This window comes from Ranitomeya imitator, chromosome 5, assembly GCF_032444005.1.
Source record: "Ranitomeya imitator isolate aRanImi1 chromosome 5, aRanImi1.pri, whole genome shotgun sequence".
In the NCBI taxonomy this organism is placed as follows: Eukaryota; Metazoa; Chordata; class Amphibia; order Anura; family Dendrobatidae; genus Ranitomeya; species Ranitomeya imitator.
The window spans coordinates 124902090-124926775 of NC_091286.1; the positions used below are offsets into that span (position 1 = coordinate 124902090).

The 24686-nt window shown below is 42.8% G+C and overlaps 1 protein-coding gene across 2 annotated transcripts in view; it reads right to left on the bottom strand.

Moving 5' to 3' along the window:
• UTRN (utrophin) overlaps positions 1–24686 on the bottom strand; it is a 930516-nt gene that overhangs the window by 309440 nt on the left and 596390 nt on the right. For both annotated transcript variants that reach the window (XM_069769124.1, XM_069769123.1), the window contains exons 54-55: positions 11578–11750; positions 6689–6845 (exon numbers count right to left, since the gene is read on the bottom strand). In XM_069769124.1, coding sequence (XP_069625225.1) covers positions 6689–6845; positions 11578–11750 — 330 coding nt within the window. The remainder of the gene's footprint in view (positions 1–6688; positions 6846–11577; positions 11751–24686) is intronic.

Here is a 24686-nt window from a genome sequence, read left to right on the forward strand (position 1 = left end):
AGAAACGTTGTGCTTCAAAATTAAATGGATATAGCAAGTTATTACCTTTATTTTTAACAATGATGACTTGCAGGCTCCTTGTAATGTTCTTACTGAACGGTATCGGCTATGTCTGCAATTCCGGTGAGGATCTTCAGGTAGATCTGCTTTGGGCGCTGCCCCGGCCGGTGGCAGAACGCTCCAAGCCCGCCTACCACGCGGAGTAGATGAACGCTGGAGTAGCCGCTAGGTTCTCTGCCGAAGCAGGACCTTTCGTGACGTCACGATCACGTGAGTATACACGTGACTGGGCTAAGGAAAGGTTTTGTCATCATTGTTGAAAATAAAGGTAATAACTTGCTATATCCATTTAATTTTGAAACACAACGTTTCTGGTATTTTATACAGCAGGACTTTTGCTACTTTGTGGTCAGTCTCATAATAATACGGTTAGTGTCTGGTAAATTACAGTGGGGCAAAAAAGTATTTAGTCAGTCAGCAATAGTGCAAGTTCCACCACTTAAAAAGATGAGAGGCGTCTGTAATTTACATCATAGGTAGACCTCAACTATGGGAGACAAACTGAGAAAAAAAAATCCAGAAAATCACATGTTTTTTTATCATTTTTTTTGCATATTATGGTGGAAAATAAGTATTTGGTCAGAAACAAGTCTCCTCTTTCCTCCACTCATTGCCTGTAGTAAGGGCACCTGTTTAAACTTGTTATCAGTATAAAAAGACACCTGTGCACACCCTCAAACAGTCTGACTCCAAACTCCACTATGGTGAAGACCAAAGAGCTGTCAAAGGACAGCAGAAAAAAAATTGTAGCCCTGCACCAGGCTGGGAAGACTGAATCTGCAATAGCCAACCAGCTTGGAGTGAAGAAATCAACAGTGGGAGCAATAATTAGAAAATGGAAGGCATACAAGACCACTGATAATCTCCCTCGATCTGGGGCTCCACGCAAAATCCCACCCCGTGGGGTCAGAATGATCACAAGAACGGTGAGCAAAAATCCCAGAACCACGCGGGGGACCTAGTGAATGAACTGCAGAGAGCTGGGACCAATGTAACAAGGCCTACCATAAGTAACACACTACGCCACCATGGACTCAGATCCTGCAGTGCCAGATGTGTCCCACTGCTTAAGCCAGTACATGTCCGGGCCCGTCTGAAGTTTGCTAGAGAGCATTTGGATGATCCAGAGGAGTTTTGGGAGAATGTCCTATGGTCTGATGAAACCAAACTGGAACTGTTTGGTAGAAACACAACTTGTCGTGTTTGGAGGAAAAAGAATACTGAGTTGCATCCATCAAACACCATACCTACTGTAAAGCATGGTGGTGGAAACATCATGCTTTGGGCTGTTTCTCTGCAAAGGGGCCAGGACGACTGATCCGGGTACATCAAAGAATGAATGGGGCCATGTATCGTGAGATTTTGAGTGCAAACCTCCTTCCATCAGCAAGGGCATTGAAGATGAAATGTGGCTGGGTCTTTCAACATGACAATGATCCAAAGCACACCGCCAGGGCAACGAAGGAGTGACTTCGTAAGAAGCATTTCAAGGTCCTGGAGTGGCCTAGCCAGTCTCCAGATCTCAACCCTATAGAAAACCTTTGGAGGGAGTTGAAAGTCCGTGTTGCCAAGCGAAAAGCCAAAAACATCACTGCTCTAGAGGAGATCTGCATGGAGGAATGGGCCAACATACCAACAACAGTGTGTGGCAACCTTGTGAAGACTTACAGAAAACGTTTGACCTCTGTCATTGCCAACAAAGGATATATTACAAAGTATTGAGATGAAATTTTGTTTCTGACCAAATACTTATTTTCCACCATAATATGCAAATAAAATGTTAAAAAAACAGACAATGTGATTTTCTGGATTTTTTTTTCTCAGTTTGTCTCCCATAGTTGAGGTCTACCTATGATGTAAATTACAGACGCCTCTCATCTTTTTAAGTGGTGGAACTTGCACTATTGCTGACTGACTAAATACTTTTTTGCCCCACTGTATATACCTCTTTTTGGGGTAATACTAGGTTGCACTGAACGGAGGATTTTTTTACTCTGCGCAGGTATAATATTATTCAGTATTTTCATAGATTACGATACAAAAGGGTGGATTTGTATCATTACCTGCTGCGGGTTCCTTGAGGTTAGAAGCGCTACTGGTCTTTCTCTATATATCTACTTGCCAGTTGTGCCTGATACTGATCTGATGGAAAAAACATAAAATAGTCCTGGATTTCCCCTTTAAACGGAGCACATAACTTTCAAAATACATTTTACATAAGCTATGCTGAGCTATATGTGGGTATCCTACAAGATGAGATACTTTGTAAACGCGAGTACTTTGAGTATGAAAAGGACATTTCATCAGGACAACGACCAGACATACGTTGGCAAATAAATGGTTCATTGACAATGAAGTAGAGGTGCTGGATTATCCCCCACAGTCCCCGTACCTCATCCTAATCAAACTCGTGTAGGTAGAGTTGAAGAAAAAACTGTATACCTACAATGAGTCCACCAGTATGCACCAAGTTTGGGAAAGAGTAGAAGAGACATGGGATCAGATTTCGGTCAAGACATGTTTGAATCTGACCGAGAGCATGCCCAGAAGGATTTAGCCAGTGTTGAAAACATGACTTACCAAAAAAAAGACACAGAACGTAGCATCAAAAACACGATAAAAACACGTGAAAAAAAACCACTCAAAACACAATGAATAGTACCCTAATTTACGTAGTAGGTGCAGAAATGGTGCAGAAAATCAGCAACATCAAAAACTCACCAAAAGGTCATTGTGGGTTCATAGCCTTATAGGACTTGAACCTGCGATCGTCTGATCGCTTATACTATAACACAGTATTGCAGTATATAGTGTAAATATTCATCTCGTTTGAAGCCCAGATATAGCTGAGCTTCAAAGGAGAACCAAGATGGCAGTGACGAGGTCCTTCAGCAGGCCCCCAGATGCTATAGTAACCTATTGGCGCCACACATTAGGAGCTCGTAAATTATGAGCAGCGCTGCACATTCCGTTTAAATGCCACTATTAGAGATTTTCAGCAATGTTTAAATGGTTAACAGCTATGGCCGGGGCTCATCTCTGGCCGTGACAGAGATAGATACTAGCTATTTATCATAATCGGCATCTGCGGTGTGAGGAGGAAGTCAGCTCCTGAACTCCCTCCATACACAGTCAACCTTGTAATCACGTCATGTACATACATATTAAGGTGTTAAATATGATTTCCAATGTAGCAGAATACACACAGACGGTGAAATAAGTATTGAACACGTCACCAATATTCTAAGTAAATATATTTCTAAAGGTGCTACTGGCATGAAATTACCACCAGATGTCGGTAACAACACATTCAATCCACACAGGCAAAGAAATCAAACTATAGTTGTCCATAAATTAAGTTGTGTGTAATAATGAGAAATGACACAAGGAAAAAGTAATAAAAAAACTTACTGAAATGTATTTATTACTTCGTACAAAAGTCTTTGTTGATGATGACAGCTTCACGACGACTCCTGTATGGAGAAACTAGTCGCATGCATTGCTCAGGTATGATTTTTGGGTCTTTCTTCCACACAAACACTGTGGCTGTGTGGATTGGATGGGTTGTTTACCACATCTGGTGAGAATTTCATATCAATAGCACATTTAGAAATATATTTACTAAGAAAATTGGTGACGCGTTCAATATGTCTTTCACCATATGTACTGGGGAGAGGAAGTCATTGTAGGAAAACTGTCCAACCAACCTGATGTTGATCATAGCGTTACTTCTCTAGGTTATTTGCATACAAATTAAGTCATTTTCTCAGGCAGTGTACTGACATCACGGTATAGTGCATGTAAAATACTTTGAAGGTGATAGACAATATAAATCCACAGCTGGAGTCTAACAGGCATTTAATAAAACTATAGAGCTACAAAATATTATTCCAGAAGACAAAATATGACCAAAAAATTAATAAAACCACAATGACATTATTATTAATAATAATAATGATACTTTAGCCGGTGTTTGTTGTTATTTGCAGGGTAGTAATTCACGCACATAATGAGATTTTATATGGCTGGGGACAAAAAGTGCAGAGCAAATTTAATCAAGATTTCGTTAACTCCTCCGATTGAACTCTCACTGTCCCTATTCAAACTGATGTTGTTTTCCCTTGTGATTCACGTAATTCTGTAAACGTAAGAACTAGAAATTGTGACCCCAGCAGATATGTTTGCCAGAAAATCAATTTTATAGCAGTGGTAGACTGGATGCTTAGAGAGTGATCTAAATTAGAATGTCTGCAGCATTTACTAAAGATGAACGGCTCCGACAAACTAAGAAAATCCATAAAAATGACTACAGGGAAATGCTTATAAAAAACAGATCAAACGCAAAAGTGAACTTTATGCACAAGTAGACTAAGCATCACCGACTTTCACAAAGCACGATGGGTTATAACTGGCCATGTGGGCTTTACTTCGGAGTCTATACCTGAATCACCCCAAGGGTTCTTTTGGAACTATTAGCAGATTTGTGTGGCTGATGCTCATTATACCACTGCTAAATAGCAGACTGGAGGGTGGGAATCATTGCCTGGTATTACAGCTCACTCGGTATCATTCACAAGGGAAACTGTCAGCAGGGTTTTGCTACCTTATCTGAGTGCAGCATGATGTAGGCAAAGAGACCCCGATTCCAGCTATGTATCAATTACTTTACTAGCTGCAGCGGTTATGACACACAGTTTTTAGATTTAACCTGCAGCAGAGCTGAAAAGCTAACCCCGCCCACAGCAGACTCTGTATTTACATAATCTATTGACAGTGCGCTGCTTATCACATGAGGAGGTGGAGTCCGACTAGCAAGTGCGAGCCATTTCGTCACCGCAATGAGAATCTCCGAGTGATAAATCCTTCATTGTATGAAAGCAACAGCACACTGCCTGATAAGTGACACATCAATGAATTCTGTGTATTGTCCCCTACCTCATGCTGTCCTCAGATTTCACACAATAGCAAAAACCTGCTGACAGATTCCCTTTCAGAGCGTTTGATATTGATGGCAAATCCCATCCAAAAATGCCTTCAAATTTGTCCCCCTTCAACTGTCCTAGCATTGCCAGCTAGACCCATAGTACGGTGCAGTCTTTGTTGAAGTGGCCCCTATGGGTCTATGGAAGTGTAAGTGCACATATGTGACCATCAATGTAGTTGGAAAGATAGTAGAATAAATTCTCATGCACAGTACCACATTCTGAATATGGTATTGGACAAATCTCATCAGAAGTAATAAACATGATTTATCTCACACGTCTCACAAAACATGGCCATGAGTCTACAGGGACCAATCATTGTAAGGTTTTCAGTTACTTTTGGTAAGGCTAGTGTTAGGCAAGAGAATAAAAAATAGTCTGATCTTATCCAGACAACTCAGATGATTTGCATCCATATCGTCATCAGTGTGCCATACTGCATGTGTCCATTTTTTACATGTGTGACATCAGTGACATCAGTGTACTTCAAATTTTAACAAGTACAAAATCAAATACAGCTTCGTTAGTTAACGATTGCAATGTATCAGTAAAAAGTCGGATGCTATGCAGGTGATTTGCATCCTTGTTGATCTTGTATAGGCCATTGTCATGAGAAAAAGGTGCATGTTGTGATTTTTTTTCATGGGGACACTTGGTTTGTTTGAAAAAAAACTCATGTGAACAGTCCTATTAAATGATATTGGTCAGTGTGCTGTCCGATTTTAACTCCGGCAGCATAGTGTACCTCTGTATAAGGTCTTATTCACACGTCAGTATTTGGTCAGTATTTTTCATCAGTGTTTGTAACCAGGAGTAGATAGAAAAAGTATCATTGAAAGATGGACACCTGTTCTGTGTTCTGGAGACACTGCTGGTTTTAGCATACAAATGAAATACTGATCAAAATTACTGATGTGTGAATTAAGCCTTGTTCACTCCACTGAATGAGCCATGAGGGACCTGGAATGATTTTCTCAGGTCTCCTCCTAATTGAATCCTGGTTCAACCCTTTTTCTCTCATCTGTTTTTTTTGACTGAAGAAGGTAGACTGTCTAAACTTTTTTTATTCATTGACTCTTCACAATGGATCAGTTGAAAATGGATGAAACTTGGATGGAACTCCGAAGTACAAAGTCTTCTGTGTTTCATCTGTTTTTTGCAGATCACCATAGACTGTAATGGCCAAGTCTGATCCGCAAAATAGATGAGAATAGGACATACTTAAGAGTTTCAAGGACCGGAGACATGGATCTGTTTTTAAAACTAATGTACATATGCATGAATTAGGCCACGTTCACACCTTCAGTATTTGGTCAGTATTTGACATTAGTATTTGTAATCCAAACCCAGGAGTGGGTGATAAATACAGAAGTGGTGACGTGTTTCTATTATACTTTTCCTCTGGTTTTGGCTTATAAACACTCATGGAAAACACTGATCAAATACTGATCATGTGAACATGGTCTTAATTAAACCATTCAGTGTGCTGTTTGAGGAAAAACACAGACACAACTGAGACGTGTCACACGGATGTATGAATGTGGTCTAAGGTGGAGAAGTATGGGTAACTTAACTCTAAATACTTGGTGAAGTGGAGCATTGATTAGTAATACAATGAGATATCATCACGCATGGCTTTCACCTACCTTACAAAAATCATACTGCTGCTGTACAGTAGGAACATCTCCTCCCACGGGCATTTGCTTCTTCAGCTCCTCATCTCTGACATCTAACCAACAGATGAGTTCTTCTAGGGATTTTAGCAAACGGTTCCACTTATCTGCACTTGCTTCCAAATGTGTTCTGCAAAAGAGCAAATAAAAAAAAGTCAAAACCATTGACGCAGCATAATGTAGATTTATTAGTCTGAATCAGAAGAAAAAACATAAGAAACTTCTTTGAAGGGATTGAGCAGCTCCTCTCCCCTCCACCCCATCTGAGACCAAGCATGGAGTGGCGCCTGCCTCACACGGAGTGGGGACAGTTGGGCGACATGGATGTTATTTTATAATAAGGTGCAGATATTAAAACAAAACTTTAAGGGGGCTGTTCATGGTTCCGATCAAAATCAGATCAGTGGGGGTCCCATTCCCGACACCCCCACTAATCAGCTGTTTTAACCGTGGCAGCATTCAGATGTAAACTGTGAACAAAACCGGTTCAGCGTGTAGCGGCCACTGCCGAGAACTGCAGCTCATCGCAATAGCCACTATACAGTGAACGGAGCAAAGAGCTGTGCGGTTCTGCACCGCTCACTGTTTACATCCAGCCGTCGGGAGGATCAGTGAGGGGGCTGGGGGTTGGACCACAACCGATCTGATATTTAAGAACTGTCCTAAGGATAAATCATCAATATCTGAAGCTTAAAGAATCCCTTTAAATTGACATTCAACACAGCACATCTCATGGAAAGTGTCAGGTTAAGCAAGAAATTAGTTTTCTGCATCAAGACATCTTGCTGCATTGCTAAGTAAAAAGGGCAGCACACTGCAGCGCCAAAACATGCAAACTTGAAAACACGAAATTTGAACTGCATTACTGCACTAGAAATATGAAAAATGAGAGCTTTCAGCGCATAAAAATGGCCATATTTATGTGTACCTCGTAGCCACTTTACGGCATCTCTCTTATACGAGGTCCTACGCTTGACCTACCTCACCGAGAATAAACGTCTCCATCTGAATGGGTACATGTGAAACCTCTTCTTGGACTCAAACTCTCTCTTTCTGTGGAGGGGCATTGGACCTACTATAATCAAAACACCTGTGGCCAGGAGGCGGGGAGTGCACGATCAGAAGGCTAAAGAATACATTTCAAAAACCTGACCTGCACATCCAAACATAGACTGAGTATGAACAGGTGCTGAACCCAGAGTCGCCAACTCGTATATAGTTAAGTAAAAAGGGCAGCACACTGCAGCGCCAAAACATGCAAACTTGAAAACATGAAATTTGAACTGCATTACTGCACTAGAAATATGAAAAATGAGAGCTTTCAGCGCATAAAAATGGCCATATTTATGTGTACCTCGTAGCCACTTTACGGCATCTCTCTTATACGAGGTCCTACGCTTGACCTACCTCACCGAGAATAAACGTCTCCATCTGAATGGGTACATGTGAAACCTCTTCTTGGACTCAAACTCTCTCTTTCTGTGGAGGGGCATTGGACCTACTATAATCAAAACACCTGTGGCCAGGAGGCGGGGAGTGCACGATCAGAAGGCTAAAGAATACATTTCAAAAACCTGACCTGCACATCCAAACATAGACTGAGTATGAACAGGTGCTGAACCCAGAGTCGCCAACTCGTATATAGTTAAGTAAAAAGGGCAGCACACTGCAGCGCCAAAACATGCAAACTTGAAAACACGAAATTTGAACTGCATTACTGCACTAGAAATATGAAAAATGAGAGCTTTCAGCGCATAAAAATGGCCATATTTATGTGTACCTCGTAGCCACTTTACGGCATCTCTCTTATACGAGGTCCTACGCTTGACCTACCTCACCGAGAATAAACGTCTCCATCTGAATGGGTACATGTGAAACCTCTTCTTGGACTCAAACTCTCTCTTTCTGTGGAGGGGCATTGGACCTACTATAATCAAAACACCTGTGGCCAGGAGGCGGGGAGTGCACGATCAGAAGGCTAAAGAATACATTTCAAAAACCTGACCTGCACATCCAAACATAGACTGAGTATGAACAGGTGCTGAAAGCTCTCATTTTTCATATTTCTAGTGCAGTAATGCAGTTCAAATTTCGTGTTTTCAAGTTTGCATGTTTTGGCGCTGCAGTGTGCTGCCCTTTTTACTTAACTATATACGAGTTGGCGACTCTGGGTTCAGCACCTGTTCATACTCAGTCTATGTTTGGATGTGCAGGTCAGGTTTTTGAAATGTATTCTTTAGCCTTCTGATCGTGCACTCCCCGCCTCCTGGCCACAGGTGTTTTGATTATAGTAGGTCCAATGCCCCTCCACAGAAAGAGAGAGTTTGAGTCCAAGAAGAGGTTTCACATGTACCCATTCAGATGGAGACGTTTATTCTCGGTGAGGTAGGTCAAGCGTAGGACCTCGTATAAGAGAGATGCCGTAAAGTGGCTACGAGGTACACATAAATATGGCCATTTTTATGCGCTGAAAGCTCTCATTTTTCATATTTCTAGTGCAGTAATGCAGTTCAAATTTCGTGTTTTCAAGTTTGCATGTTTTGGCGCTGCAGTGTGCTGCCCTTTTTACTTAACTATATACGAGTCGGCGACTCTGGGTTCAGCACCTGTTCATACTCAGTCTATGTTTGGATGTGCAGGTCAGGTTTTTGAAATCTTGCTGCATTGCGGCATGCATGGCATGTTAGAGAATGCTACATACGTATGCCCTATTAGGAAAAATGGACACCACATACAGTGCTTTCCTGCCTCAATCCACTTCTACATGCCTCTATGTTCGAGTCCCCGCGGCTGCATGTCTCGTGGCTGTTCAACAGCCGCAACACATGCGGGAATTGTCTAACAAACAGGGAATCCCCACATATGTTGTGGCTATTGAACAGCCGTGAGACATGCAGCCGTGGGGACTCAAACATATTATTCGAGCATGCCAAAGGCACTGTATTATCACAGGAGCATAGATAACACCTTATCCCAGCACTCTCACTCGTCACTTACGAAAACCTCTCAGATGCGATTACCTTTTTAACCTTTCAAAAACAGCATTTCCATCCAACCACAGCTAATCTTTGCAAAATAGTTTTACAGATCATAGTTACAAAATCTTCTTTTTCAAAAGTTGTTGTCTTTGTGGCATCAGTATCACTATGCAAAACTACACATTTCCTAAAATGTGTTTTCAGACTATTGAAAATATAATGTAAATTGGCAATAACATTATTTACGGCAATTACTGTATTTGTGCACGGTTGGTACATTAATGCACAGTGAATACTGCAGAGGTGCGGGTTTTTCCTAAGCATTTTTCACATCCAGTACAAAACAGTTCTTTTTAGGTTGAGGGGTGTCAAGATTGTCTTTGAACACCAGGACTTGGAAGTTTTAAACTTCTCATTTCAAGTATAAAAGAAGAACATATTAAAAGATGGTTATGTAAGCTGAAAAATCATATCCAAAGCTATTTCTTCCTGAGCCTTCCCAGCACTCCACACTATATTATACAACTGCAAACTATAGTTTAGAGACTGCTCCATCAGAAAATATACTAATTTGTATGAGGATGCACGAGCCATCAGTCCAGATCCTATCTCCAAATCTAAGAATTCGCCACCATCCATGTAGAAAAGTGAGGAGATACTTTAATAACCTCCTATCATGCCACCCATGTATTGGTCTCTGATGGCATTTCCAGGAAGCGAGTGAGTAATGGTACATTTAGACGCCACGATTTTTGCCCGTTACTGCACCGTTAACAGCTAGTGATCGACTATACACAAGTCATCTGACGCGTGTTTCACAGGGCAGCAAGGAATGATGGGGACAAAACTATCGCTAATGCAATCTTTCTGTCCCCATACATATTAATGTTATCAGAAGCACATTCCCTGTTTTAACGGGATGATGTGCAGCATCTGTAAATAACAATTCATTTTTCCCGACATAAATGTTTCAATTACTGAATTGACTCAATTGACAAGTGGGTTACTCATTGATCAGATGATAAGCGACACGTTTACTCCTGTCCACAACCTGGAACCAGCTTTCTATAAACGCTTATTTGCTAATTAACTACTGATGTAAAGGTATCACTAATTGAAAAGTAACACTAAAATGCTAGTGGTCTGAAGTGACCAAGGGTTTAGAGGGATTATCCCCTACTTTACAATTCTACTCAATAGGCCCCACACCCTCCCCCTGGTATATATATTTTTTTCAATCAAAACTATATATTCTCCTCCTGGACTTGATACTGTGTCCACCCCCCACTAGTCTGCTGGCATCAACATCTGGTGGGGTATCACATGAACGCTGTATCCAATCAATGGCTGCTGAATGTGAAAGCTGCAGCCTGAGCCCGAGGAGAGGAGAATAGGTATATGCTAGCAACACCGGAGGTTAATGATAATTTCCCTGGCAGTTTAGGTAATCTTTGATGCCTAAGGCACAAAAAGGGTTAATTTCAATATTGCTTGTGATTATTACTACCCCCTAGTGTCCAGTGCTCAGGCATAGTCTTTTCAATTCATCTTCCTGCCCTGACCAACGGCTGTGATCTAACGGCGGCACAATTATGTCATGTGAGGCAGCAAAGCTCTAAATAATAATTCTGCCATATCGTATAGAAGTATTATAGGAGGTCAGGTCCTACGCAGCCCCCTGATTGGTTTAAATGTTAATGAGAGCCCACTTCACCCCAAAACTAGCATAAAAGGCACATCAGAAAAGTTGATTAAAAACAGAAAGTTGACTGAAATGTGATGCCCTCCTATTTTTTTCTGACACCCAATGAGCGACATATTTTTTATTCAGCCTTTCGATACTCCACAATGCTTCATTTTCTGGAAAACGTTTGTCTTTGTTACCTGATATTAGATGACTTGGCTTTTAAATCATTCCAGCGTTGGTTCATATCATCAAGTCTATGCTGAAGCAATGCGGCTTCCTCTGAAGTCCCCAACGCTTTCACCATCTTTTGCCTATTCCCATCAACGCTCTTGAAAATATCGTTATGGGCATCAATTTCTGCTTGAATGTCCTGAAACAGCAAACAAGGAAGACTTACTACCCCAGTTACACCGATATATTATATGACTAGTATGTTCAAAAGAAGACGTTAGTATTCTCTACTTGGAGAAGACACTGACTTAAAATGTTGACCTCGCCTTTTTATCATAATGAAGCAAGAAGTATCACAAGAAATATTTGTGAATTTTACATTATGACTGAGATTTGCATATCAGATTTACTTTCTTTGCTTTGAACTTAGGCTTGAATTACATTTCTACCTTAATATCTTCCACTTTTACTAAATATCCATTCCATCAATCTACCACTCTTTAAACAAGCTTTCATGGAGGAATATTTCAACTTCAAAGCATAGCTATTGTAGCTTTATATTTCAGCCATTTCTGAAGGCAAAATAATTCCAAGGATTTCAGAACCTAAGTACAGATAATCGGTGATGTAATACATAAGTTTCCCACGTTCACCCTTGATCATAAGCCAAGACAAAGTACTACAACATTTAGAAAGTAGACCGTGAAGAAAAGGTAATGAGACTGATATTGCCGGTAAGCATCTCAAATTTCTTTCTCGCTGGAGTCATTCCTAGTTTTGGACTTCAGTATTTCTTTGTGTGAAGACTTCTCACTTTCAATGGATATTATTTCTTTTAGGTATTTTTTTTTCTTCTTACGAAAAGTAGGAATTGAGCTAATTGATATAGTGTAATTGTATATATTTTATTCATTTATTTCAGGTCTTAGAAGTCCAGTAGGTGGTAATAATCAGTATCAACAGCCTTACCTAAACCAATGTGCATACGGAATAGCTGTCAATCACTGGTTAGGACCGCCCACCTGACTCATATGTCCAGAATGTCCACATATGATTGACTCACGGGTGAAATCTGTCACGGACATAGACATGAGCACAGTTGAAGAGCCACAGAGCTATCAGTCAAGCAGAATATGACAGAACTAAATGGGGACGAGAACCAGGGAGCTGAGGACTGGAAGTGCACTGTCATTTCCAGCGCACTTCCAGTTTCCTTTGCATGTACCTGAAAAATGCGATTTCTTGCGGGTTGAGCATTTACACCTCAAAAGGTATCAATTTCCTTATCTTCCTGAGAGCGACACGATGAATTTAGCAGTTTGGGTGGTGTAGGGGACAGTTTTCCTTAAACATTGCTACTCTTACCTATGGGCTACAAAACTGGTGGAAATAGTATATAGACAACAATAATGATGTTACTGGAAACCAAAAAGCAGACCTTTCTTCTTAATCCTGAACATCACCTTTCTATAATATTGGACACAGAGAATAGCAACAGCATTCACAGGTTTAATAAAGAACAAGATGGGAAACGTGACATAAGCAATCTCTTGTGTTCTTACTGGTCTGCAATGGGGGGATCTGCTGACCACCACATACACCAACAAGAAAGTTACTATTTTAATATAAAAGACTATTCACCTAGTTATAGCTGTACTTTATCTGTATGAAATATAACAAAAGGTCAATAATAACCACCAGAAGGAACAACAGAGACAATAGAGATTGTGAGCCCCGATGGGGACAGTGCTGATGTTGTCTGTATAGCACTGTGGAATTAATGGTGCAGTACCCCGAAACACAGTGTCTGCAAATTGAGATTCCGGTTTGGCTATTATCCCAAGTCATGTGACAAGGCTCGTTAAAGGGTCAACATTGACTTTGTAGGATTGCTACCTTCCAATAGGTGGCACTAGAGTTCTAGCTCTCTGAAGAGACAATTTGCATAATTGGTGCTGTACAAGTAAGTAAATAAATAAAGTAAAATGTGTGGATTTGTTCCATCCAAAAAAGGCCACAAATCCTTGTCCACCATCACGTACTGAGAAGGAGGCGCCCTCCAAACTTTAGATAAACATCAAGAATAGGGTGTGATAAGGGCGCATACCTAACTGATGAACACAACTACGCAAATGTCAGAATTTTTTGTTTTACTACGAGTTAGAAAAACAGAACTCCAGAATGTAGTCATTAGTGGTGCTTACAATAATCCACACATTCCTGCATCAAAGTTGTAGTTCATGCTGACACTGACGTGATAGGTAATACATGATCCTGTGAACTAGAAAGGATCATAATATTCTAAACACTACACTGCATGCTTCTCATGCTGGTCCTAATCCATTAGGTGCCGTCTTTCACAGATGTCAAGTCCAGAAAAAAAAGTAGAGTCAACTATAGACAACAGAATAAAACAGATTATATGTGCTAAGAGACTGACGCCAGCAATCTGCAAGTGTCAATATAAATAAGATAAAATATATATTTAGCGTGTGTGAACAGAAGAGCATATAATCATCAGAAAGAGGGAGCATATAACAGTATGAATAATTAATTTGGCATGCGCAAATAGTAAAAGTAAAATTTACTGCAAAATGACAGTGATTAATATATGTGAAATGGTATTGTCATTACATAAGATATATGTGGGGTATGTATGATATGACTAAAGTGCTAGTGCAGTAACCATATATATCAAAACGAATGGTATTGACATACAACTAATGAATGACAACACATAAGAATAGATGGTAAATACTTATGGAGCCGATCAGTTCCCTTGTGATGCGCCCACCCCGACGCACGTTTCGGTGATGCATTCGTCAGGAGCATCCTTGTCTGAATGATGTAAATATGCATGGGTATCTATTCTCTAAACAAGGTTTTAGTTAATTATTGTTGTAAAATGTTTTCAGCCATATTTTCTATCTGTATAGTGGAACAAAAGGAAATTTTATATAACTCTGCTAGCACAACAGGGGTCAGCTCAATTGCTGGTAGGATAAATGGAGTGTAGCCTATTTGTGCACACAAAGAATCTTTGCTGAAGATCCCTCAAATAAGCTAATGCTCAAGAGTCAACAATCTGCTGCTGTGTATTCAATCACGGTACATAAGAGTCTAAAATCAATTGCAAAATTCATGCATTTGGTGTTTATTATACAAAATAAAAGTTCTAAACATTCAGGCTCTGAGTCATTAGTTTATGATAGGAAATCAATTGTTCTGACTTCTCATTAGTTGAAAAATATTCAAACATTTTTTTGTGCTTGTTCTTAAAAATGGTAACCAGAAGAAAACCTTCCTATTAGAAAATACTGGGCATCCCCTTTTACTGACTGCTGATTGTGCCTGTGTACCAGACATTACAACTCTCATACTCGGTTTGGGTGACTAGAGATCATTTAGTGCAAAACAAAAACACATCTACAGCACACTCACAGTTGTAAGCAACAGTCCAAAAAAAAGACTAGAATACACTGGTCTAAATACAGTCCCAAACAGAAAAGTTGGTGGACAACCCTCATCAGGGGTAGAGAATAAGCTAAAAAAAATAATTGGTTGCTCCATACACAAGACAAAGCAATGTTTCAAATGTTAAGGTCTTTATCAATTGTGACGCTCAGGAGACCGGGGTACCCAGCACCGGACCAATGGGGTCTGTCTCTTGAGGGGTATGTCACGGGTGGCTTGACCCGGTGCTGTGGCCTCAGGCAATGCACAGTGTAAGGGTATCGTGAGGGAACAGGCACTTACTTGATCAGCAGCAGGTTCTCCCAGCGGTGATGACCCGACCCTGGATAGATGGCTATTGTCCAAATGAAAGACTGAGGCACTGAAACATTTAACCAGTTTACTTCAACATAAAGGGATTTACAACCAGTCCTGTCACCGGAGTCTGTATGGGAACTCTGAGTTACTTTGACCCTGCCGGGGTCTTCGCCTCTTATTGTACGCAGTTTCTGTATGGCCCTGCTGCTGTATGTGAACTGGCTGCCGGCCCAATCTGTCCCCTCCGGGTCCTGGTTCGACGGGCAACCCGAGTCCTTCTATCGGCTTACCCCCTCCAGGAGTACCGCTGAACTCTGTGTCTGTTGCTGCGTCCGGCCCTAGTGAAGCTTATATCACCTCACGTTTTTCCGGTTGCTGTATTATATATAATGAATACAGCCACGGATCCGGTATCCGTCTTTGCGCCTGTTCTGGGTAGTGATTAATGCTACCCGGTTCTCACAATGTCCTTTTTCTCTGTCCTTTTTCTCCTCAGGCCGGTGATTTGGGCCTGGAAACTGTCATAGGGCTGTTAGAAATTCAGCTGTATGACCTCTCACTTTCAGCTCCTTAGCTCAACTGCCAGTTCTTCTCTCAGACCAGAATGGATCAAGGGGAGTCTCTGGAGCTCCCCCTTCTGGCCGGAGGTGGTAGTGCAGTCTTGCTATTTTAGTATTTGTATTTAGTGTCAGTAACTGTTTTTGTGGCAAATACCCCTAGGGGTGCCACATTCCCCCTTAGTTAAGAACAGTACTCCGGGACTGTGGGACGATAACATTTTGAAATAACAATTAATATGTACAGAGTCTTAAAAATGAAAAGTTACAAAAACCACTCAAGGAAACAAAAATAGAGTTCTGTAAAAAGTCACTTCAAATAGCGTCCATTAATACAGTTCTATCCTTGAAGGTACTAGGAAAGGCACTGCACTTTGTGTCCAAGAATTTAGTTCCATTTTTCCAACGGAGTTACCAATATAAAGTCTAAAGAAAGTTCAAAAAGAGCAAAAAGCAAAGTTCAAAAAGCAGTCTTTCCGGAGCTTTGATTTAGTGCCTCCGGGCTGATAAAAAGTTCAAGAATATGCAAGAAGTTCATACAGACAAGTCTCTGTAGGTACTGGGCTTAAACGTTGCAGAATGATAACAATGACTATAGTTTTATAGTTGGTAATCCGCATACCTGGCCGGTAATTGACCCTGGGTACTACGCTGTGATCTACGTAATAGCGGTGTCTCTTCATGTGGTGTACTACTGTCTACTGCAGATGTAGTATCTGCCCGCTCTGCTAAAGATAATTCCACGACTATGGAGTTGGCAAGTCCACCGTGAATGGGATTACTCTGATCAGGAATCTGTTCTTCCTGGCCTGGAACCTCCCGTGGTACGGGGTCAGCCTCTTCCTGTCTTGGGACTTCTGGTATTGGGTTCGGTGTTGGGTAAAAGGCCACCATGGGAACCACTACTGCACCATGGTATGTTAGTAGGGTTTTGGGAAAGTCTCCTATACAGGTGTGATACATTTCCTCTTCTTTTTCCTTTACTGGTTGAACCTGTATGGGTTGAATAACTTCTGGTTCTGGCTGGACAACTTCTGGCTCTTTCAATGCTTCCGGACATAATTTAAGATTGTCTCTTGACACTAGTACAGATGTTAAGCCCCTGTTTTTGCTAATGAGACACATTTTAGGATTATCCATTCTTGTTGGTTAAACTGTGTAAGGTACGGCTTCCCACTGATTGTCTAGTTTATTGGTTCGACGATTTCTCTTGAGCACTTGGTCACCCGGTCTTAATGGGGTCACTAGAGCATTCTGGTTGAAAGTTCGCTCTTGTCTTTCTCTAGTTTGCTGAAGGCTTCTTTCCACACTCTCTTGCACTTGGCGATACTGCTTTTGCCGTATGATATCCCAATTGGAGTCTTGGACTTCTGTGTCTGGTTTCAGAATTCCCATTTCTAGATCGATTGGTAATTGGCCGGGTCTTGCACGCATAAGGTAAGCTGGGATGCAGTTGGTGGAGCTCACCGGGACATGATTATACAGATCCACCAAGTCAGGCAATTTCTCTGGCCACTGATTCCTTTCTGTCTCAGGTAAAGTCTTTAGTAGGTCTATTACAATATGGTTCATCTTCTCGCATAAGCCGTTTGTTTGTGGATGATAGGCCGTCGTCCGGATCTTTTTGCAACCATACATATTACAGAATTCTCTGAAGATCTCTGATTCAAAGGCTGTACCTTAGTCGGTGAGAACCTGTTCCGGATATCCATGGGGTCTACAAAAGTACGTTTGGAACGCTTTGGCTGCTGTTTTTGCTGTCAGATCTTTTACGGGTACTACTACCAAGAAGCGTGAATAATGGTCCACGATGGTCAAGGCATAGACATAGCCGGACCGGCTTGGTGTCAACTTCACGTGGTCTATGGCTACAAGTTCAAGTGGTTGTTTGGTGATAATGGGCTGCAGTGGTGATCTTTGGTTCTTTTGATCGTTTCTTCTGAGGTTGCACGGGCCACAGTTTCTGCACCACTGTTCGATTGATTTTCTCATCCCGACCCAATAAAATCTTTCTCTTAGAAGTACTTCTAACTTTTTCCAACCGAAGTGACCAGCACCATTATGGTAAGCTTCGAGGACCATCTTCACATCTTGTTTAGGCACGATAATCTGCCAAACCAATTCATGTGTTTTCGGATTGGTGTACCTTCTACAGAGCTTCCCTTGATACAGGAACATTTTGCCTCTCTCTTTCCAGAGTTGATGTGTCTCTTCTGGGGCATCCTCATCGGGATATGCACTTTGCTCAGTCAGCAGTTCCTTCACCAACTTCACAGCCGGATTGCTGTCTTGGGTGTCAGCCCATCTATGGTGTGCTAACGGATTAAAATTCACCTCTTTGTTGTTTCTGATAGGTACTTGACTGATGATGTTTTGCCTTGGGATGATGGAAGGCTGGTAGTTCAATTTCTTCAAGCTCCCCTGTTTCTTCTTCTACATCTCTCAAGTGTGGCATCCGGGATAGGGCATCGGCATTTCCATTCTTGCGACCTGCTCGATACTTGATTATGAAGTTGTAATTAGATAACCGGGCTATCCATCGCTGTTCTAACGCACCTAATTTGGCTGTGTCCAGATGGGTCAACGGATTGTTGTCAGTATAGACAATAAATTCTGCAGCGGCCAAATAGTGTTTGAAACGTTCAGTCACAGCCCAAACTACTGCCAGTAGTTCCAGTTTGAAGGAGCTGTAATTTTCTGAATTTCTTTCAGTTGGCCGGAGCTTTCTACTTGCAAATGCGATGACTTGCTCCCGACCTTCTTGCTTTTGTGACAGCACCGCTCCTAGTCCCACATTACTGGCATCGGTGTAGAGGATGAAAGGTTGATGGTAATCTGGGTATGCCAGAACCTCTTTTCCGGTTAGTGCCTTCTTTAGTTGTTCAAAGGAGTCTTCCCTTTCATCGTTCCACTGAAAAGGAGGGTTTCGGTTTGAAGGTTTCTTCGTCTGCCCTACCAAGGCGTCTTGCAAGGGTGCTGCCAACTTGGTAAATCCTTTTATAAATCTGCGATAGTAACCCACCAATCCCAGGAATTGCCTCACTTCTTTTGCGTTGGTAGGTCTTGGCCAATCCCTTATGGCGCTTATTTTCTCGGGATCCGGTGCTACTCCCTCCGAACTCACGATGTGTCCCAGGTACTGTACCTTTGGCTTGAGAAGGTGACATTTGGATGGCTTGATTTTCATGCCATACCTGGATAAGGCTTCAAACACTTCTGCCAGGTCTATTAAGTGTTGTTCGTAAGTCTTTGAGTAGACGATCACATCATCTAGGTACAGGAGGACGGTCTCGAAGTTCTTGTGTCCGAGGCAGCATTCCATCAGCCGCTGGAAGGTACCGGATGCGTTGCAGAGTCCGAATGGCATGCGATTAAATTCACATAGACCCATTGGTGTGGTGAATGCCGTCTTTTCCTTATCTCTCTCAGCCACAGGGACTTGCCAATACCCGCTTGTTAAGTCTAAGGTGGAAAAATAATTAGCAGATTTCAAAGCAGTCAAGGACTCTTCTATCCTAGGCAAGGGGTAGGCGTCTTTATGGGTGATGTTATTAATCCGCCGGTAGTCTACGCACATTCTCATGGTTCCATCCTTTTTTTTGACAATCACTAGAGGGGCCGCCCAGGGGCTACAGCTGTCTCTTATTACCTCGGCCTGTTTCATCTCCCTCAGCATATCTTTTGCACATTGATAGTGAGCGGGCGGTATGGGTCTATATCTTTCTTTTATTGGGGGATGGTCACCGGTGGGGATTGTGTGTTCTACCCCTTCTATCCGTCCGAAGTCCAATGGGTGTTTACTGAAGACTTGTTCATATTCCGTCACTAGCCTATACACCCCTTGTTTTTGATGGGTAGGTGTTGAACTTATGCCCACGTGTAGCTGTTGGCACCAATCCTCCAATTGTCCGTCTGAGCCGTTGCCTTCCACCTGACAGGTTGGTTCTAAGGGCTCAATGGTTGTGATGGCATTGTTGTCAACAGTATATAGCTTTGCCACTGTAGCATACCTTGGCAAAGTGACCTCTTCCTCTCCACAGTTCAAAAGTCGTACCGGCACTCGTCACCGGTGTACCTCGACTACCCCTCGTGCTGTGAGTATAGTGGGCCTGCTGTCGGTGTACACTGGTTCTATTAAGGCTTGATAATCTCGTCCCTTAGTACCAATGGCTGCTCTACACCATACCAGCATTTCTGTTTTTGGTGGGATTACAATAGACGTTGGATCACTTACCCTCACACTGCCGATTTCTCCACCTGCAACTTCTACCTGTTGCCTTAACATCAATACTTTTATTTCCCTTTGGAGAACTCTCTGCTCGCAGGATTGGGCAGTTTCAGCAATTTGCTGTAAGACAGAAATAACTTTGGAAAAGCAGTTCTCTAACACATTCATTCCTATCAATACAGTTGGTTCACAGTTCCGCCGGTCAACATCAACAACAATTATACCCTGTTTCTTCAATTCTACTTTACCAATCTTTATGGTCATCTCCCTGAATCCTAGTTTCGGTACCAACTTACCATTACTAGCCCACATATCTAGTTCAACATCAGAGGGCCCTTTATCAATATCTGCATCAGCCCAGTACCTCTTATAAAGGATACACGGTATAGATGAAATCTGGGAACCTGTGTCCAGCAAAGCGTTGAGGGGAATTCCGTCCAGCACGATAGGGATAATGGGTCGTCCTCCGATGTACCTGTTCTGCCAGGGTGTTGGGCCTTGAAAGTTCATTCCTGCGAAGCGGCCCGCATTCCCAGGGGATTCCCGTTTAAATCACAATCTCGTGCAAAGTGGCCTGGCTGCTGGCAACGGCGGCAAATGGGCTGTCCATCCGGTTGGTAGCGGTCGCGGGGTCGTCCTCTCCATGTCGGGTATCTCCGGGGTCTCATCCATGGAACATCCTCTCTACGGTTTGCCAACTCCATCTTGGGTCCTCTCATCTCCTGCATGGTTTTAGCCATTGAAGCAACAACATCAGTTAAAGAGTCAAGCTTTTGTTGAAGAGCCTCATTAGTACTGGGCCCCAGGGGCTTAGCAATGGCCCCGGACATAGCTGATGTCACTGGCACTCCCTGTTGTTAAGGTACCTCTGCCATGGGTTGCGCAGGATCCTGATCCCGAGGTGCCTCTGCCAGCTGGAGACGTATAGCGCTCTCCTTTAATTGGGCAAATGTCAATTCAAGGTTCTTAAAAACAAGCATGCTCACATGCCCCCGGTGAGAAGGGGTGTAGAGTCCCTCAATAAATTGATCTCTTAGCAGTTTATCCGCTCCGGTGTTAAAAATGGGTTCAGCCAGTGTAAGTGATTTAAGGGCTTCCTGCAGGTTTAAGGCAAAGTCTCTCACGCCTTCATTAGCTTTTTGTTTGCAATTAAAGAATCGTATTTTAGCTTTGCTGCTGGCAGTGGTTTCAAATGTAGCTTTTAATCCAGCAAATATGCGTTCAACAGTGCCTTTTAGATCAGCTGCCCATGCTGTGACTTCTCGCTTAGCATGGCCACTTAACTGCATCATCAGGAGACTAACATGCTGAACTTCACCCACGGGGAACATGTCAAAATGGGCCAGCATCTTTTCTCTGAAATTGTCAAGGGTATTAGGCTCACCTTCATACATTGGAAGCCACGGGCCACCCGGGGTATATGGCATCAGCACCGGCATGATGGGCGCCACTCCTTGCACCGCTGCGCTGCCGGACTCTCTATTGACACTCTGTCTTTCAGCTGCATTAGCGTTGCCGGGTGCTGCGACGTCTCCGTGCTGCGACATACTGTGCCCCCTTAGTTAATCCGGACCCTTCCGGTCCTCCGCTTCCGTCGGGATAGTGTAGATTCGTTCCGCTGTGCAGCAGGATTGGTTTCCCCTTGCTCTGACGTCAGAGCGCTCAGCTTGGTGCCAACCACAATGACACGCCCCCTGCTGCTCCCGCCCGCCGCGCGCTCCGTAATGGCGGATTCTGAAGTTTTTCAGTTAGACTGGGGCTCAGGTAATGGCGTACCCCAATTAACAGTCTCGTGCCTAACGGTTATGAGGTGATTACCTCAGGGGATGGTGGCCATCTTTACTCCATTATAACCAATGGGGAAAAGTCACTTTCAATAGTTTTCAATGGGGAACGGAATTTTCTTTAATAAAGTCAATTTTCACGATTTTTCATCCAAGTTTTCAAAGTTTTGGGCTCCAATCATGGCACACAATACCCGGTATATGGGCTGGCTCGATCCTGTTCGTGACGCCAATTGTGACGCCCAGGAGACCGGGGTACCCAGCAACGGACCAATGGGGTCTGTCTCTTGAGGGGTATGTCACGGGTGGCTTGACCCGGTGCTGTGGCCTCAGGCAATGCACAGTGTAAGGGTATCGTGAGGGAACAGGCACTTACTTGATCAGCAGCAGGTTCTCCCAGCGGTGATGATCCCGATCCTGGATAGATGGCTATTGTCCAAATGAAAGACTGAGGCACTGAAACATTTAACCAGTTTACTTCAACATAAAGGGATTTACAACCAGTCCTGCCACCGGAGTCTGTATGGGAACTCTGAGTTACTTTGACCCTGCCGGGGTCTTCGCCTCTTATTGTACGCAGTTTTTGTATGGCCCTGCTGCTGTATGTGAACTGGCTGCCGGCCCAATCTGTCCCCTCCGGATACTGGTTGGACGGGCAACCCGAGTCCTTCTATCGGCTTACTCCCTCCAGGAGTACCGCTGAACTCTGTGTCTGTTGCTGCGTCCGGCCCTAGTGAAGCTGATATCACCTCACGTTTTTCCGGTTGCTGTATTATATATAATGAATACAGCCACGGATCCGGTATCCGTCTTTGCGCCTGTTCTGGGTAGTGATTAATGCTACCCGGTTCTCACAATGTCCTTTTTCTCTGTCCTTTTTCTCCTCAGGCCGGTGATTTGGGCCTGGAAACTGTCATAGGGCTGTTAGAAATTCAGCTGTATGACCTCTCACTTTCAGCTCCTTAGCTCAACTGCCAGTTCTTCTCTCAGACCAGAATGGATCAAGGGGAGTCTCTGGAGCTCCCCCTTATGGCCGGAGGTGGTAGTGCAGTCTTGCTATTTTAGTATTTGTATTAAGTGTCCGTAACTGTTTTTGTGGCAAATACCCCTAGGGGTGCCACACAAGCTTAAATAAAAACCTTGAAAAAGACCTTAAAGCTCGAAACATCACTTTGTCTTGTGTATGGAGCAATACATTTTTTTTTTATATATTTTCTACCCCTGGTGAGTGTTGTCCATCAATTTTGTGGTTGAGACTATAGATCATTTAGTAACTTGTCTGCATTCATGGAAGTCTCAATGTCAATGTCCAGTGGAGATTTTGCAGCCAAAGCTTAATGTTTTACAGGCTTAAAAGAAGTGAAACTCCCCTCACCGATCCCCTGCAGCTGCAGGTCCACTCCTGACGTTTAGGCTGCTTTCACACATCAAGTTTTTGGTTTCAGGCACAATCCGGCAGTTTCAGCCACAATCTGGATCAGTTTTTTTCTTGCGCCTGATCCGTTTTTCCCCCAAAGAGTTGTATTACTGCCGGATTGTGCCTGAAGGACATGCGTTTCATCCGTTTTGTGCCGAATCCGTCCCTTCAGGCTTTTTTGCCGGACACAAAAAACGTCTCCTGCAACGTTTTTTGTGTCCGGCGAAAAAGCCTGAAGGGACGTTTCCGGCAATATAACGCATGGAACTGATGTGTGAAAGAACATTTCCAGCGACCAAATCCGTTTTTAACACACTGAGCATGGCCAGAAGCTATGTTCTCTCTCTCTCTCTCTATCTCTCCATGCGCAGTACATAGAGCCGGATCCAGCTAAAAAACGGATCTGGTGCATCAGTTTGCATCCGTTTTTTCACTATGTACACCGGATCCATTTTTTAGCAAATTTGCCGGATTGTGCCTGAAACCATAAACCTGATGTGTGAAAGTAGCCTTACCTGGCCCCCTTCAGACACACAAGATTGGCCACAGTGGGGACACACCCCAGTCAGGGATTGGCTGAGCAGGAAGTCCTGTGTATTAATACTGGGCCAGTAAGTAATGACAGATGGCGGAGTCAGGCGCCGAGGGCCGGAGGATCGGTGAGATGAGTATTGAGATGAGTATTGCTTCTTTCATTTCTTTAAAAGACACTAAGTCCTTAGCCAAAAGGATTCAGACTTGGCAATGTGGGCTTACATTAATTAATTCACTCATTTTATACATTTACCGTACCTATCATAGTTCAACATGTATATGTATATATATATATATATATATATATATACTGTATATACACACACATATATGCACACCAATGTCCAATAAACGTGGCCGAAGTGGGTAACGTACCGACGATGTAGCAGAGGGGATGTGCCAGCTCCAGCCCACCCCTTATCTGATAGCAGCCTGATGTAGGGGCAGAGACCCTTATTCCAGTAATGTGTCACTGGGCTGCTTGTTGCAGATCATATTATCTGCTGCAGATCTATCAGTTCTCTGAATGGTGAGCTCTGCATAACCCCGACCACACCATTGATTGGCAGCTGTGTACACTGTGCATAGGCAGAAAGCTGCCAATCAGTGGTGGGGGCGGGGTTGAAATATCTCGCAGCTGCTTTTTATCCTGCTGATAAAAAGATGATTTTAGAAAAATTACATTAAGTAGCTCAGTAAGTGACACATCACTAAAATCAGGTTCTGTGTCCCCCATATCATGCTGCTCTCAGATTAGGTAACAAAAGCCTACTGACAGATTCCTTTCAAAAGCAACATTTCACTGAGGCTCTAACTCCATACATGTTAGGGCTACATAGACCCG